Genomic DNA, 12,635 nt, shown 5'->3' on the forward strand with positions numbered 1-12,635 from the left:
GTGAACGGCTGATGGAGACATTTTAAAATAAACACACAGCTAGCCGCCAACGGCTAACGGGGCTCGCTAAGGTGCGAGCGCACTGCGCCAAAAACACGTTCAAATTCGGCCAAGTTTCCGAGAAGTGAAGCACATTTCGCAGGGCGTCGTCCATGCGCGGCGAGTCAAAGAGACTACAAATCACCGAAGATGTGGAAAAGTGACACCGGGAAAAGAAGATTATAACCAACGCCGCGGTAAGTTGTGACTAGCGCAGGCGATTCTAAATGCTAAGTTGCTCAGATAGCGTTAGCCGCTGACATTACCCTGCCTGTTACACCTCTGGCCGGACAGATCCTGCTTCCAGATATAGGATCTTGCAGGGCAGCTGTCCTGCAACCTGAATGTGTTTCCATGACTTTGTCGTCTTCTCGCCAATTTCCGGAGGCGTAAGGTTATGACCGAGGTTAGCTTCACTACGCAGCTAAAAGTAGCCTGCGTTAGCCTCAGCTAGCCGCAGACACAACTAACTAATGTCATTCATTCGGGCACAAATTCACGTCTCGGTGTTCGCACGCTTAGTTTGACGTGATTGAAGAGGGTTGACAGACATTCGCGAGGCCGTGCTCAGGCTGGGCGAGACGTCAGAGTAGATTCAAATTTAAAAGTAAGAGTGACGTTCAGTCCTCACAGAAGCTAGTCAATGTGAGTGTCTTAACAGTGATACCGACAAATGGACATTTCTGACCAGAACATTGTACTAGATTTATTATGATTATTTGTTACTTTGTTACTTTTGGCAGAAAAAACAGGTATGGCCAAATGAGACCTTGTAGGAAATGATAAAGCTCTTGTCTTTGACACTTATTCATCATGAACAGTTTGCTGTCATTTACACATGATGTTTGAAGCACTACTGCAGAAAGCCAGGGTGGCAGCACAGTTTAAAAAAACAATATAGAGTAATTATGCTCCACTCTCCGGCATCCATCATGTTGCACAAATGTAAGCCGTGGTTTGAATTAATTTTTTTCTTCCAGCAGGTGAGCTCCTGTCCAGGCACATTGGTCCATGTTTGCTGGACCTTTGGGCTCTGGGCTCAACTAGAATGAAGATGGCTGATTTAGAGAAGGCAGAGGAATTTGTGGATGCCGAGTGCCTTGACGAAGCACAATCAGCCATGGCTTTTGTTCACAGAGAGCAGGATGAGCATCTGAAAACGGAGACCACCACCAGTACAAGCTCACCACCAAGGGAAAAAGAGGGAGACAGCCCCTTGCATACAGAGAGTGAGCAGAGTCTCCTCTCCATGCCATGCCTGATGAAAGAGCTCCGCCGAGACTCCCCAGACTCCCAGCATGCCTCTACAGGGAGTGACAAGCCCGTGTCTGGTCATATCTATGAGAGTGACTCCTCAAACCCCTGCATGCTCTCCCCCTCATCCAGTGGCCACCTTGCTGACTCAGACACGCTCTCCTCGGGGGAAGAAGGTGTTGCTGCTCCTCCCGCAGGCGAAGAGGGCAACATGGAGGCTGTAAACGATTCTGGGCAGGCAGGAAGAAAGCAAGCATCTGCCTCGGCAACAGGGGGCAGGAAGTCTCGGCGGTCACGATCAGAGAGCGAGATGCCTCCCAATGCAATGGCTGCGAAGAAAAATCGCTGCCAGCCCACTGTGGCCGCAGCAGGAGGGCAGGAAAAACAAACCAACGGCAAGTTGGGGAAAGTGAAAGGTCACCGGAGCCAGAAACACAAGGAGCGCATGCGTTTGCTCAGGCAAAAACGAGAGGCAGCAGCACGGAAGAAATATAACCTGCTGCAGGACAGCAGTACGAGTGACAGCGAGCTCACGTGTGACTCCAGCACCAGCACCTCTGACGACGAGGATGACGACACTTCAGGAGGTAGCAAGACAATCAAGACAGATATTCCAGGTAACACCCAGTCTTTACAACAAATGCTTTTATGCACAGTACTACCACGACTGTCCAGGGTAACGGTAACTGGGCCCACTTAGATATCCCACATAAAAAACACAAGCACATTTTAATGAGAAGACACATAGTCAATGATAATCACAGATCATTTACCATGAGTCAAATACAGAAATTAACAACAAGATGTTTTAAAGCACCCCAAATCAAATTTTTTTCGACTTACCAGTCACACATATCAAACATGCCACAGGGCTCTTCTAAGCCTTTTTCATATCAGATCAGTAAAAACACTGCTTTGTCTGTTTGTTTTATGTATCTTTTTCCTTTTGTGATCTTCACATTCATCATCTGTCTTCATTCATCTTATCTTTTTAGATATTTAGTCTGTATGTTTAGAAGGGGCCCACGCCCTGTCATTTGTAGTAGTACAACAACATGTGTTTTGTTTGGAACTTTGTCTCAGTGTTCACGCATGCAATGGAAATCTAGTGGACGTTTTTCATCTCCATAGAGTAATAAATACAGAGCCGTGTTACACTCATCTGTATTGTGAGCGCTGCAATTCAACAAGTGAGCCATTTATATCCCCAGCCTTCGCCGTAAATAGATGGTGGTGAATGATCTCACTGTAATAGACTCTGCAGCTCCTGTTCAGCGCTGATGTGTTGTAGAATTATATCCTCGGACCAGAGGGTTTAGACTCAAAAGGATGTTCCGTGTGCCATTTTAATAGAACATGTACAAATCAATGAAAAAGATCTATATACTCTTTTCCTTTGAACGAGGTTTAGTGAATGTCCAAATCACCTCAACTCTGTGAGACATTTAGTATATCCTGCTTTTCTGTCTCTGCCTGTGGCTTTTATATATACATATATCTATACACCCTGGGTCTGTCGCTCTGCCTTCACTAGAGTCGACGCAGCACTTTAGAATGGCAAGCAGGTGGTTCTTTGAGGAGTCGGATAGCTCTCTTGTCAATGAATCCAACATATTAATAATGCCTGTACAGCTTTTAAAGAAGAAGGTTATTTTGGAAACTACACTTGGACACTGAAGTGTCTAAAGGATTAAACACTGGCAGTAATGTCTGCTCACACATCGGCCCTGTATTTGTTCCCTTTAGTTAATCTAATATTTCCTGACACTTGTAGAGGTGAGTCCCCTCTAAGTAACTACAGGCCTGCTGCCTGGTGCCGTTGTTGTTGAAGTCTCTTCCCCTGTGATAATGTTTCTTAGAATACAACCTGTGGGTTGGTTCTAGTTGTTTTTCTGTTCCAGTGAATTAAATTCAAGCTTTAGTTTGTGGTGCGACAAGGGTTTTGTTAAATAAAGGATTATTTAGGTCACCGTTTCCACAGAGGAAACAGTTTATCTAGTTATAGCTTTTTATTCAGAAGCCATATATAGGTTTGATAAAAAATATGATTATAGTTTTAAACTCAAATATTGTTAGACATTTCTGTTGTCTTTGCATCACAGATTTTTTATTAATTTGCCTTAAATGGGTGTGTTTGCCTCAAAAGTCTCACCGGTTAACACATTTTCCGAACCGAATCAGTCACCTGAGACATCTAGTTCCTCCCTCTAGGGAACCGTCTTACATGAAACGTTTCAACCATTTCTACATCCCGCACACAGATTTGAGTGCTACAACTGCATGATGTAGTCCATCAGCATGAACGAATCGATCTGCACGTAACCAACAAAACAAACTGTCATTTTTCTCGTTTTTAATACAAAAGTCCACCTCCGAAGCATGAAAGTGCTACTGTATTGTCTTATGGCTTGGCCTCAATGTCTTTAAAGCTGGCTTCAGACGTGCAACGGAGAGATCCAGAGTGGGCGCCCAGATTCATGGGCTGCTGGACAGCAGTTCGTGGGACAGGAACGGCATCGGCAGCGTCCTGGAGGAGGCCATGACGCGCTTTGCTGTGATGCAGCGCCAGACCGAGGAGCGCTTCCGCGTCTGGATGGAAAAGCTTGCGCACCTCGACTCGGACAACGACTCGTCCAAGCGCTCAAGTGATGCCCCCGAGGGGCAGCAGCATCACGCCCAGGGGGCACGCCCGTCCCCTCCCAGTTCCTTCTTGCCATCGTCGGAGTCTGCGGAGACAATGGCTGCCTACATGTTGGCGCGAGACAACAACAGTCTCCCTCCCACCCCCATAAACAACAACAACATCCTACCTGAAGTTGTCACTCAGAATGGAAATCTAGGTGTTCCAGACCCAGGTCTCTTGAATGTTTAGATTTCACTTCTTCACTCCTTACAATTTCAGACTTTGATCTTACCAAGTGTAGAGTTAGTTCATACAGAAAGCATGGCAGTGGGTAAATGATGCGAGGTCACTGGACAGATACACCATCGACAGCAACTGGGCCCCAAGCTGGTCATTTGGAGTCGAGTGCGCCGACCCGAGGCCCAGTGCATCTGCTGGCACTGAATCACTGTGAGATTTGACATTCATTCAATTCTTCAACTCACTTGTTTGATTTCCGCAGCGTCTGTGACATGGACACGGGGTTGTATCTCCATGGACTGTTGAGTGAGGGCTCTCACTGTATTGCTTATTGTATGGCTTGTTTGTTTTTGTTTACCAGCTGTACACACACATATACACACAGTAGCTGATAATGTCATCCATACAGACTGAGTATTACAGCACCTGGGCGGCCATCATTACAGTGCGAGGTGGGGTGCTGCTGCTTAATAGCATGTGCCTTGTCATTCTGAACTGGGAATGATAGATAAAACATCATAATATTATTTCTTTAGGAAGCAGCTTCAACTCCCAGATTAATATTTTTTCTCCTGAATTTTTGTTAGCACTTTTTCTGATAAATGGTTCAGGACTTTTTAAAATCTTACGACAACCTTTACTTTGGTGGCATAGCTTTATTAACATCAACGTGTTTAAACATAGGTATGCCTATTTATATAAACGCAATATACTAACCCACACAATTTCCTGCTTTTCTGAAATTCTATTACGTGACTAGATTAGATGTTCACATTTTTTTGTTTAAATATTTGCCTTTCTGTTACATGTGCTGCTATTGCTGCCGATGTGCAGTAACAGGAAATAGTGAGGGAGGAATGATTCCTAGTGTTTATTTTTAGTAGCCTATATGTAGTTTATGGGCATCAGATAAGGCGTGGGTTCCTTTTGTTGAGGCTACTAACTGCAATGTCAAGAGCCTCGGATTTTTACTCATAATATTTGCCCAGTTATTTTAATTTTATGTTTTTTTAATTTGCACTGGTCTGCCAGTTTGGCCTATGTCTCCACGAAGCACTGTGTTCCACAGTTCCACTTTAAACTAAAAGCCCAGGCATCAAACGTACAGATACACAGCAGTGATGAAGCTGCAGTATGGTGCATGGCAATGTTTACTGATTTCCTAAAAACAGACTGATCTGGGTGATTTAAGTGGCCTTCTCTGGTTCCGATCCTGTGGTCTTCTGAGGTGGAAACGCGCTCCTCTTCCACCGTCTCCTCAAAATTAGCGTTCTCAACACTGCTAAAACTATCAGAGCATCACAGACATTGATGAAGGACTCTTTGGCCTAATCATAGTTATAGTTAGGATGTTAACAAGTGTTTTCTGTATGTGAATATGTAGCCCTATGACTGTCCGTTTTACAAAGCCAACACAGCGTCGTTTCCCAACCTGTTTGCATGTGATTATATTAGTATACAGAATGTGCAAGGCCAAATTAGTTTTCATCAGCAGCATGTGTCCGAGGTATATATGCTTATGCTGGTAAATGGTTACTGACAGAACATTTTATCTATTTAGTTTTCTCTCTTGGCCTAATGTTTTTATTTTTTTGTGAATATTTGGTGTGTTTGTTGCTTACTTTTTTTTTGCCATTTTGGGTTTAAATGGATCCAACAACTGCCGTATTGCATTTGTTAAAACTGGAAGTTACCTTTAAATCAGCAGTTTTGTCGATGCGGTAAAGGAAGCCTCGTGCGTACAATGGCACTAACACACTAAGGACAGTCCACTGTTTACCAAAGAGACTATCCTGGTTTACATTTGTCCCTTTCTATCCTTAATACATGGCCTTTTGAGATAAGTGCTCGGTTTCTCTGGTAACCCTGGGACATGCTTATTTCAGCCCAATCAGCTATTCATAGGCAGCGTTCTCTCGTAGTACTCGCTGCCCAGGCGAACCCTGGGCAGCGACGTCACGCATACGTCTGGATAGCAGTGTGTGTGTGTGTGTGTGTCTCTCTCTCTCTCCCAGGGATTACAATGACAGGGTAGAACAAAGATACATGTTCCCGCTCTTCCACAGTTCTCTATTCTGTTGTTTGGCTTTTATTACCCCACTACATTTGACTCACGGAGTAAGATTACGTTGAAGTGTTTTTGTAATGACTGTATTCTAGTGTTGTTTTATGTGAATGGCTGTTACTTTTAAAAGCAATAAATGGAGGGAGAAAAAACAATAACACTGCTGCTGCAAAGGGTTTATTAATACACTGCAAACACAAACACTCTTATATAAAAAGCCTGATTAGTGTTGCTTTGTAAAGTGATGATTCATTTATTCGCCGTTTTAGTTGTTTCTGCAGTGCAGCGGATTGCGAGCTTTCAAACAAAACATTTCATTCTACTGTTGGCGTGAACCGTAGCATCTGGTGAGACGTGGTGTGATTCATGTCTATGCAACGCTGCCGTTAGCAGGACTACGAATGCAAGTGTCCGGTCTTGTCCTAACCATTCCTAGGGATGATTTGAATAATAAAGTGTTTTCTTTGTTTTCTGCAGACGGGCCTCCTGTAGTGGGTCACTATGATATTTCAGACACTGATTCTAACCAGGAGAGTATGTGTGTGGACACAGTCCGGCCCACGGTGATAAAGCATGAGCTAAAAACGCACAGAGGCCAGGATTTGGCAGCTCACACTGGGTGTGTAAGAGCTCTGAGCTCTATCTCAGGTCAGTTACAAACCCAGTATATTTAAACTGATAATTTCCGTTCTTCCTCAGTTGAAGACAGGACATTTAGAGGCATGGGTGTCACGAATAAGTGGGGGAACCGTCTCATTAATCTAAACAAGATGCCTTTTCCAAGTGCCGCTCTGCATCCCACATTTGTGGCCAGTAATACGACTTCCAGGACAAAAGAATTGACCTTTTATGACGTGAATGCAAACTCCACAATTTATGTTTTGTCCAAAGTGAAAGTCCAGTCAGTCTTTTTTCGAACACAAGTGTCAGATTCATCATTGTCTTGCCCCTTGTCTTGTGTTAAAAAGCAGCTGCGGTCTTCATGTGTCAGCGAGGCCTGAAGCTCTCCACTGCCCCAGCCCGCCTCACAAAGTGTGACTGTTGCTTTTTTCTTTTGATTTGTTTCAGGCCACGTGGAGGCCGAGCTGTCGCACAAGGAGAGTTCTCAACGCAACAAGGGCCAGATTAACATTGCTTCCTCTGACAGTGAGGTGGAAATTGTCGGGGTGCAGGAGAAACCAAGGTAAAGACTTGAAAAGTGGGAAACTATCTGTAAAATGTTCTTTTGACTGATGCCGGGAATATCCAGTATTTCCCCCCTCCTAATTAAACAAATTGATTCAGTGTTCATTTTTGTGTTTCACTCCAGATGTGCCCACCCGTGCGGGGGTGTGATAAAGAGTCTGTCCTCCTGGCAGGAGAGCTCGGTGGAGCAGTTAAACAGCACAAATCAACCACAGCTCTGGACTACTGTCTCTCCCCAGCCTAACTGGGTGTCCCCTCCCGAAGTGGTGGACCTCACGTTGGACGAGGACGCCGGACACAAATACCTACTTTAAACTACTTTTACACTGAAGACTCCTCGTTTCCTCGTCCCTCTCGCCTTCGCCTTCGCCTCCGCCTCCGTGTTTTCGCCCGAAATTGCAGCCTCGCCTGTAACCGCGCGTGGACTCTGTAACGGCTCCAGAGCACCGTTTTTTTGTTTTGTTTCTAACTTACAGTTGAACAATCATATATCAAAGCCATTCTGCTGACACGATTCCCTGGGCCCCGGCTTGTCGGCTATGAATTTAGTTGTGATATAAAATGGCACAGCACTTCCAGTGCAGGTGGAAATGAACCGTAATTGATTTATCTGTTAATGATAGCAATATCCTCCCTTCGTTTTAATACCTCAGTTACCCCTCGATAGCGGGTGTGGGTAGTTATTTTGCGCTTGCAAGCAAGGCGTATAGTGAAAAAACTTCAAGTTGCTGCTTGAAAGCAGGTCAGTATCACGACATTGCAGTTGACCCGTTTCACCGCAGACTCTGAACGGCATATTTTCAGACCGGATTCTGCATTTTTCTCCGCAGTCACCTGCGGTCGAGACAAAATGGTAGCTGGTACACGTTCTGTTGTACAGTAGACCACAGACGGGAGCATTTGCTTTAAACCTGTCGAGGGTCACTTTCGTTTGCAGCAGTCGCACCACTGGTTTCATATTCAGCTCTGCGTTGGTAGCTTTGCTTTACTACACAGTGCCCAGCCTCAGCACAGCCTGCGCTCTGATTATCTGCTCAGTGTTTTTGTTTCTTGTCGTAAAGAACCGTTTGTGAAATTATTATTGTTCACTTTTTTTTTTTTTGCTCGGAATCAAATGAGGATTGAGATTGATAAATCAATTACACATCTGTTTGGTAAACATAAGACTGCAGCCAGCCGCTGGTTGGTATAGCTTATCATAAGGAATGGAAAAGGGGAAACGACTAACCTTGGGTTGTCTGAAGGTTAAAAACGGCACCTATCTTGTTTGTTCAACAACAACAAAAGCCAGGTAGTAAAACTTCTAACCTTCACAGGCTAGTATCTCTCCGTTCTCTGAGTCTGTGCTAAGCTACGGTAACCGGCTGCAGCTAGGCAGGACAGTGGTATTTTCTCATTTAGCATGAACTCCCCACCAAAAAGTAAATAAGTGGATTTCTAAAAGATCTTTCTCGCTTTAAATTCACAGCTCTTGTTTCCTTTATTTCCCATTTTACAGTAGGCCCTTCCTTATTTCATGAAAACAAGCAGAAAAGCACTGGTAAATTCAGACTCTGAGGTGGGGAAAAAGATTAACAAGCACATTTGTCACAGACACACTACCAAGTACAACTCCTTTCCACTGCAGCGGCGCGACACTATGTGGCGGCGACGGCGTATTGGCGACTGAACTCCTGTATCTTTTGTTTCAAGATATATTTCTCGCGTTGACGCCACGTCTCTGCCACAGAGCGTGGGGGCCGACGCAGTTCTGAGTGAATGTATGACCCTGCAGTGCTGACTGGGTGCACTTACGGTTTGCATGCTTATTCTGAGTGGATGCAAACACCTATGAACCTCTGGGGACCCCTTTATATGACAACTGAGGATACCGTATCTTCCATTGAATACTGCAAAGCAAGATGGCCTGAATGCCTTGAAACGTGCACTATTTTCTTTTTAGAATGGTATAAAGCTTATTCTTTTACCTATAAAGCCGTGGATTTTGCTATCTCGACAATAAATATTTTAATAATAGATGTGAATATAGCACATGTAGAAGTTGGTGTTGAGTTTGTGTCCACATGTGGGGCGATTATAGGAGAGAGATTTATGTATGTGAACTGTTAATCACCCTGGTCCTCGGGGGCCTGCTCGCTCCCTTTCCCCTGTGGTCTTATTTTTGTCTTCATGCAGTACTGCAGCCACGCTGGAAAATTATATTCTTTTTTTTTTCTTTCTTTTTCATCAACGATCCAACTTCATACACTGTTTTAGCTCTTTAGATTTGTTCTATTGCACATTTAATAACATCATCATTCTTAAGCGATGCTTGAGAAATCTAGAGTTGTGTTATCTTTAAGTCTGTTGGTCACAGAAAGGGAAAATCCTAAATCTATGGAACTAAACCAAAGTCTAAATGGACAACGTTTTCAGTTTGTTTCTTTCCCGTTTAAAAGAAGAAAAAAAATCCTTCCCTTTATTCTTTTCATTTACTCCTCAAGTCTGAATATTTTTAATTTTGGAAGTCTTCGGTGCATTTCTGGTGAAATGAATTGTGTTTCACATTCAAGATACAGCTCACAATGTGACATTTTGGTCCACTGGCCAGTTATTTCTGTTTGCCACTTTATGCAGCTACTACTGTAGTGTTGATTATTTTACAGACCACTTCTGCCCGCAAAGTCCATTTTGCTATTGTTCCTTAAGATTGTTTTGAAATGCTAGTGAGACATTGCTCGTGTCTTTAGAGATAGAGGTTTGGTAGAGAATAGGGCAGTGACGCTCATACAGTTGCACATTGCATGTTTGATCACATCTTTTAACCTCAAGTCCGATATTACCCTCATAACCTGTAATTTAGCATTGCTCTTCTGTCATCCTTCTTTTTTATTTTACTGTCAGTATTTTAAATTAACAAAAGGGTGTTTATTTTGTTGCTTCTGCAGGTCCTTGACTTCCTTCAAATTGTGTCTGTAGAACAAAAAGAAACTATTTTAAAACGAAATAAATAGAGCATTATTTAATGACCCCCTTGTACAGTTTTCCTTTTTTTTGTCTCTAACCTCGGAGATCCAGCTCATTGTGTCGTCTGTGCTGTGACTGGATGTCAAGTGTCATGCGTCAATCGTAGAAATTGAACTGGTGAGGAGGAATTGACTGCCAGTCAAAGTTTTCTAATTGGGACTGAGGTGGCATATTTGAACACAATTTTACCACACTAAATACTTAAGAGAGGACTGTTTAAAGTAGAATTCAATATCATGATAATGAGAGCACACTGATGAATCCATCTGAAGCCTTAAGTGTTGATTATCGATAATTATTTTGTACAAGAAGGTAGTTGGTCTCTATGAGTGAGAAGAATTGCCATCATAGGTGCAAAATGTATTCAGACATCTCATTGTGTTCTTTCATCCTGTGGCCAACTGGTCTAGACTACAGGCCTCGCTGTGAACAATACAACTTCACCCTCACCCACAATAGTGGCATGCCGGGTCAGAGGTCAGACTGTGACACCTGCCGCTAGGGGGACATATGGAGTTCACATGAGCAGGACAATGAGGGAGTGAAGCAATGCAGTCTGCGACGCCCTCTGCCTAAAAAAACCCAAAGAAGCCCCTCGGCTCACTCTTTTCACCCTCGGGACAGAACATCAGCTGTATGCAAATTTTTTTTTTTTACAGAGCAGTTGTGGCCTCACAGCAGTAAACGTGCTGGCTCACTGTCAAAGTGAGCATCCCCCCCCCCCCCCCCCCCCCCGGCAGATGTCTTCTACTCCATGTTTAGACCTAGTGTTGTATAAGTGTGCTGCTGTATGCAGGTTTATTCAGAGTGACGGTTCACTTTTTAATGTGTGCTCCGACAACCGCCAGAGGGCTTCAAACCAACAGAAAATAATTTGTGGAACTGCTTCTGATTACTAGTGAGCACATTAAAACACGTAACTGTCAGGCTCTGCTCAATATATTCAAAGTTTGAATTTAAGTGCTTATTTCCAACCAACCATCTGTCACAAGATACTCTCAAAAACATCTGATATGTGATCTGTTTTTTTTTTGGTTTGATCGTTTGTTTTTTCATGTTGCATTGTAATTGAATATATTTGAGTATATTTAAGTCAAACAAAATGAGGCAATTAAAGGCTCTGGAAAGATGTGATTGGCATGTTTCACTACTTTTTTGACATTTAATTGACTGAACAACCCAAAAGAAGAAACTGCCAAATGAATTGGTGATGAAATGAACAGTTGATTACTGTTTTGAAAATATTCAAACAGTTTGTTGACAGGTTGCATTGAAATAGAAGGCAGTGGACACGAGGACAAAAAGAGGAATTGATTTTTCAAGACAATTTGACGTTGCGGTATCCACTGTTCCCCGCTGCATACTGTAAATGAAGTATAAAGTGTTAGTTTGATGGCGCTAAAGATCAGAAACCTGCTATTTTGGGGATACAGGGGAACCGATTGCAGCAGTTTGACCTGCACTGATAGTTAACTATCATGAAAGGTTCTTTGTGCGGCACAGCAGGCTTAAAGTATTAGATGGTGGGAACTGGAAGACGAGGACATATGGGACCGAGAGTTGTGTGACCCCCCCTCCAGCCTCCCAGGCCCATCTGCTCCTCTGCCCCTCAGGCTTACGACTAAAGGCAAAGAGGTTTTTCAGGATTCGGGACAGTTTTCAGCATATCTGGTGTACAGAAGAAATGGTATGACATATGTTCAGGAAGCAGTTTATTGTTTAAAGGAATTATGAAGAGAATTAGATATGACTTAATGAAGCCGACTATTTAGCCACATTGCCCTGATCACTGTGACTTTTGGCTTCTTCTCATCGAGAGGTGCTGGGACATGTTTGCATATGCAGGGCCTTTAATCTTAAATATTGCATCATTTTATATTGTGTGTGTTGAATCAAGATTCCTGTCACTATCACTGGTTAGTACATGTAGTTGAATGACAAGCAAGAATATTTCCCTGGAACAAGTACCTCATCTTATTATTCCTCCCAATTGATCATCTGTCCCAAGAGTACCAACCTTTGTTATTAGAACAAGTTTCTGCAATAACAAAGGCTAATTTAACAATAGTAAATGGTAAAAAGAAATATGTCTATATATGTTTTTGTGTGTGTGTGCTGAATGAAATATACTCAGAAGTAACCAATTAATAATGACTTCTTGCTATAAGCAATAAAAAGCATCGATATTGGTATTGATCTGTGATCCTGGTCCTGATATTACTT

At 43.1% G+C, this 12,635-nt stretch overlaps 1 protein-coding gene across 4 annotated transcripts; it reads left to right on the forward strand.

The window, feature by feature from the left end:
- The first annotated feature begins 1 nt into the window (after position 1).
- Positions 2-10,415, forward strand: c20h18orf25 (chromosome 20 C18orf25 homolog). 4 transcript variants are annotated; one of them, XM_035608899.2, is made up of 5 exons: positions 2-236; positions 1,023-1,910; positions 6,699-6,869; positions 7,290-7,404; positions 7,531-10,415. In XM_035608899.2, exons 2-5 carry the CDS (start codon positions 1,088-1,090, stop codon positions 7,718-7,720), a joined length of 1,299 nt encoding a protein of 432 aa, XP_035464792.2. In that variant the 5' UTR covers positions 2-236; positions 1,023-1,087; the 3' UTR covers positions 7,721-10,415. The 4 variants fall into 4 exon arrangements, with proteins under 4 accessions (XP_035464792.2, XP_035464793.1, XP_035464791.2 ...); XM_035608898.2 differs by having other exon boundaries at positions 3-236; positions 1,020-1,910; XM_035608901.2 differs by lacking the exon at positions 6,699-6,869 and having other exon boundaries at positions 5-236; positions 1,020-1,910.
- The last annotated feature ends 2,220 nt before the right edge of the window (positions 10,416-12,635 follow it).

This window comes from Scophthalmus maximus, chromosome 20 (genome assembly GCF_022379125.1).
Source record: "Scophthalmus maximus strain ysfricsl-2021 chromosome 20, ASM2237912v1, whole genome shotgun sequence".
Classification (NCBI taxonomy): domain Eukaryota; kingdom Metazoa; phylum Chordata; class Actinopteri; order Pleuronectiformes; family Scophthalmidae; genus Scophthalmus; species Scophthalmus maximus.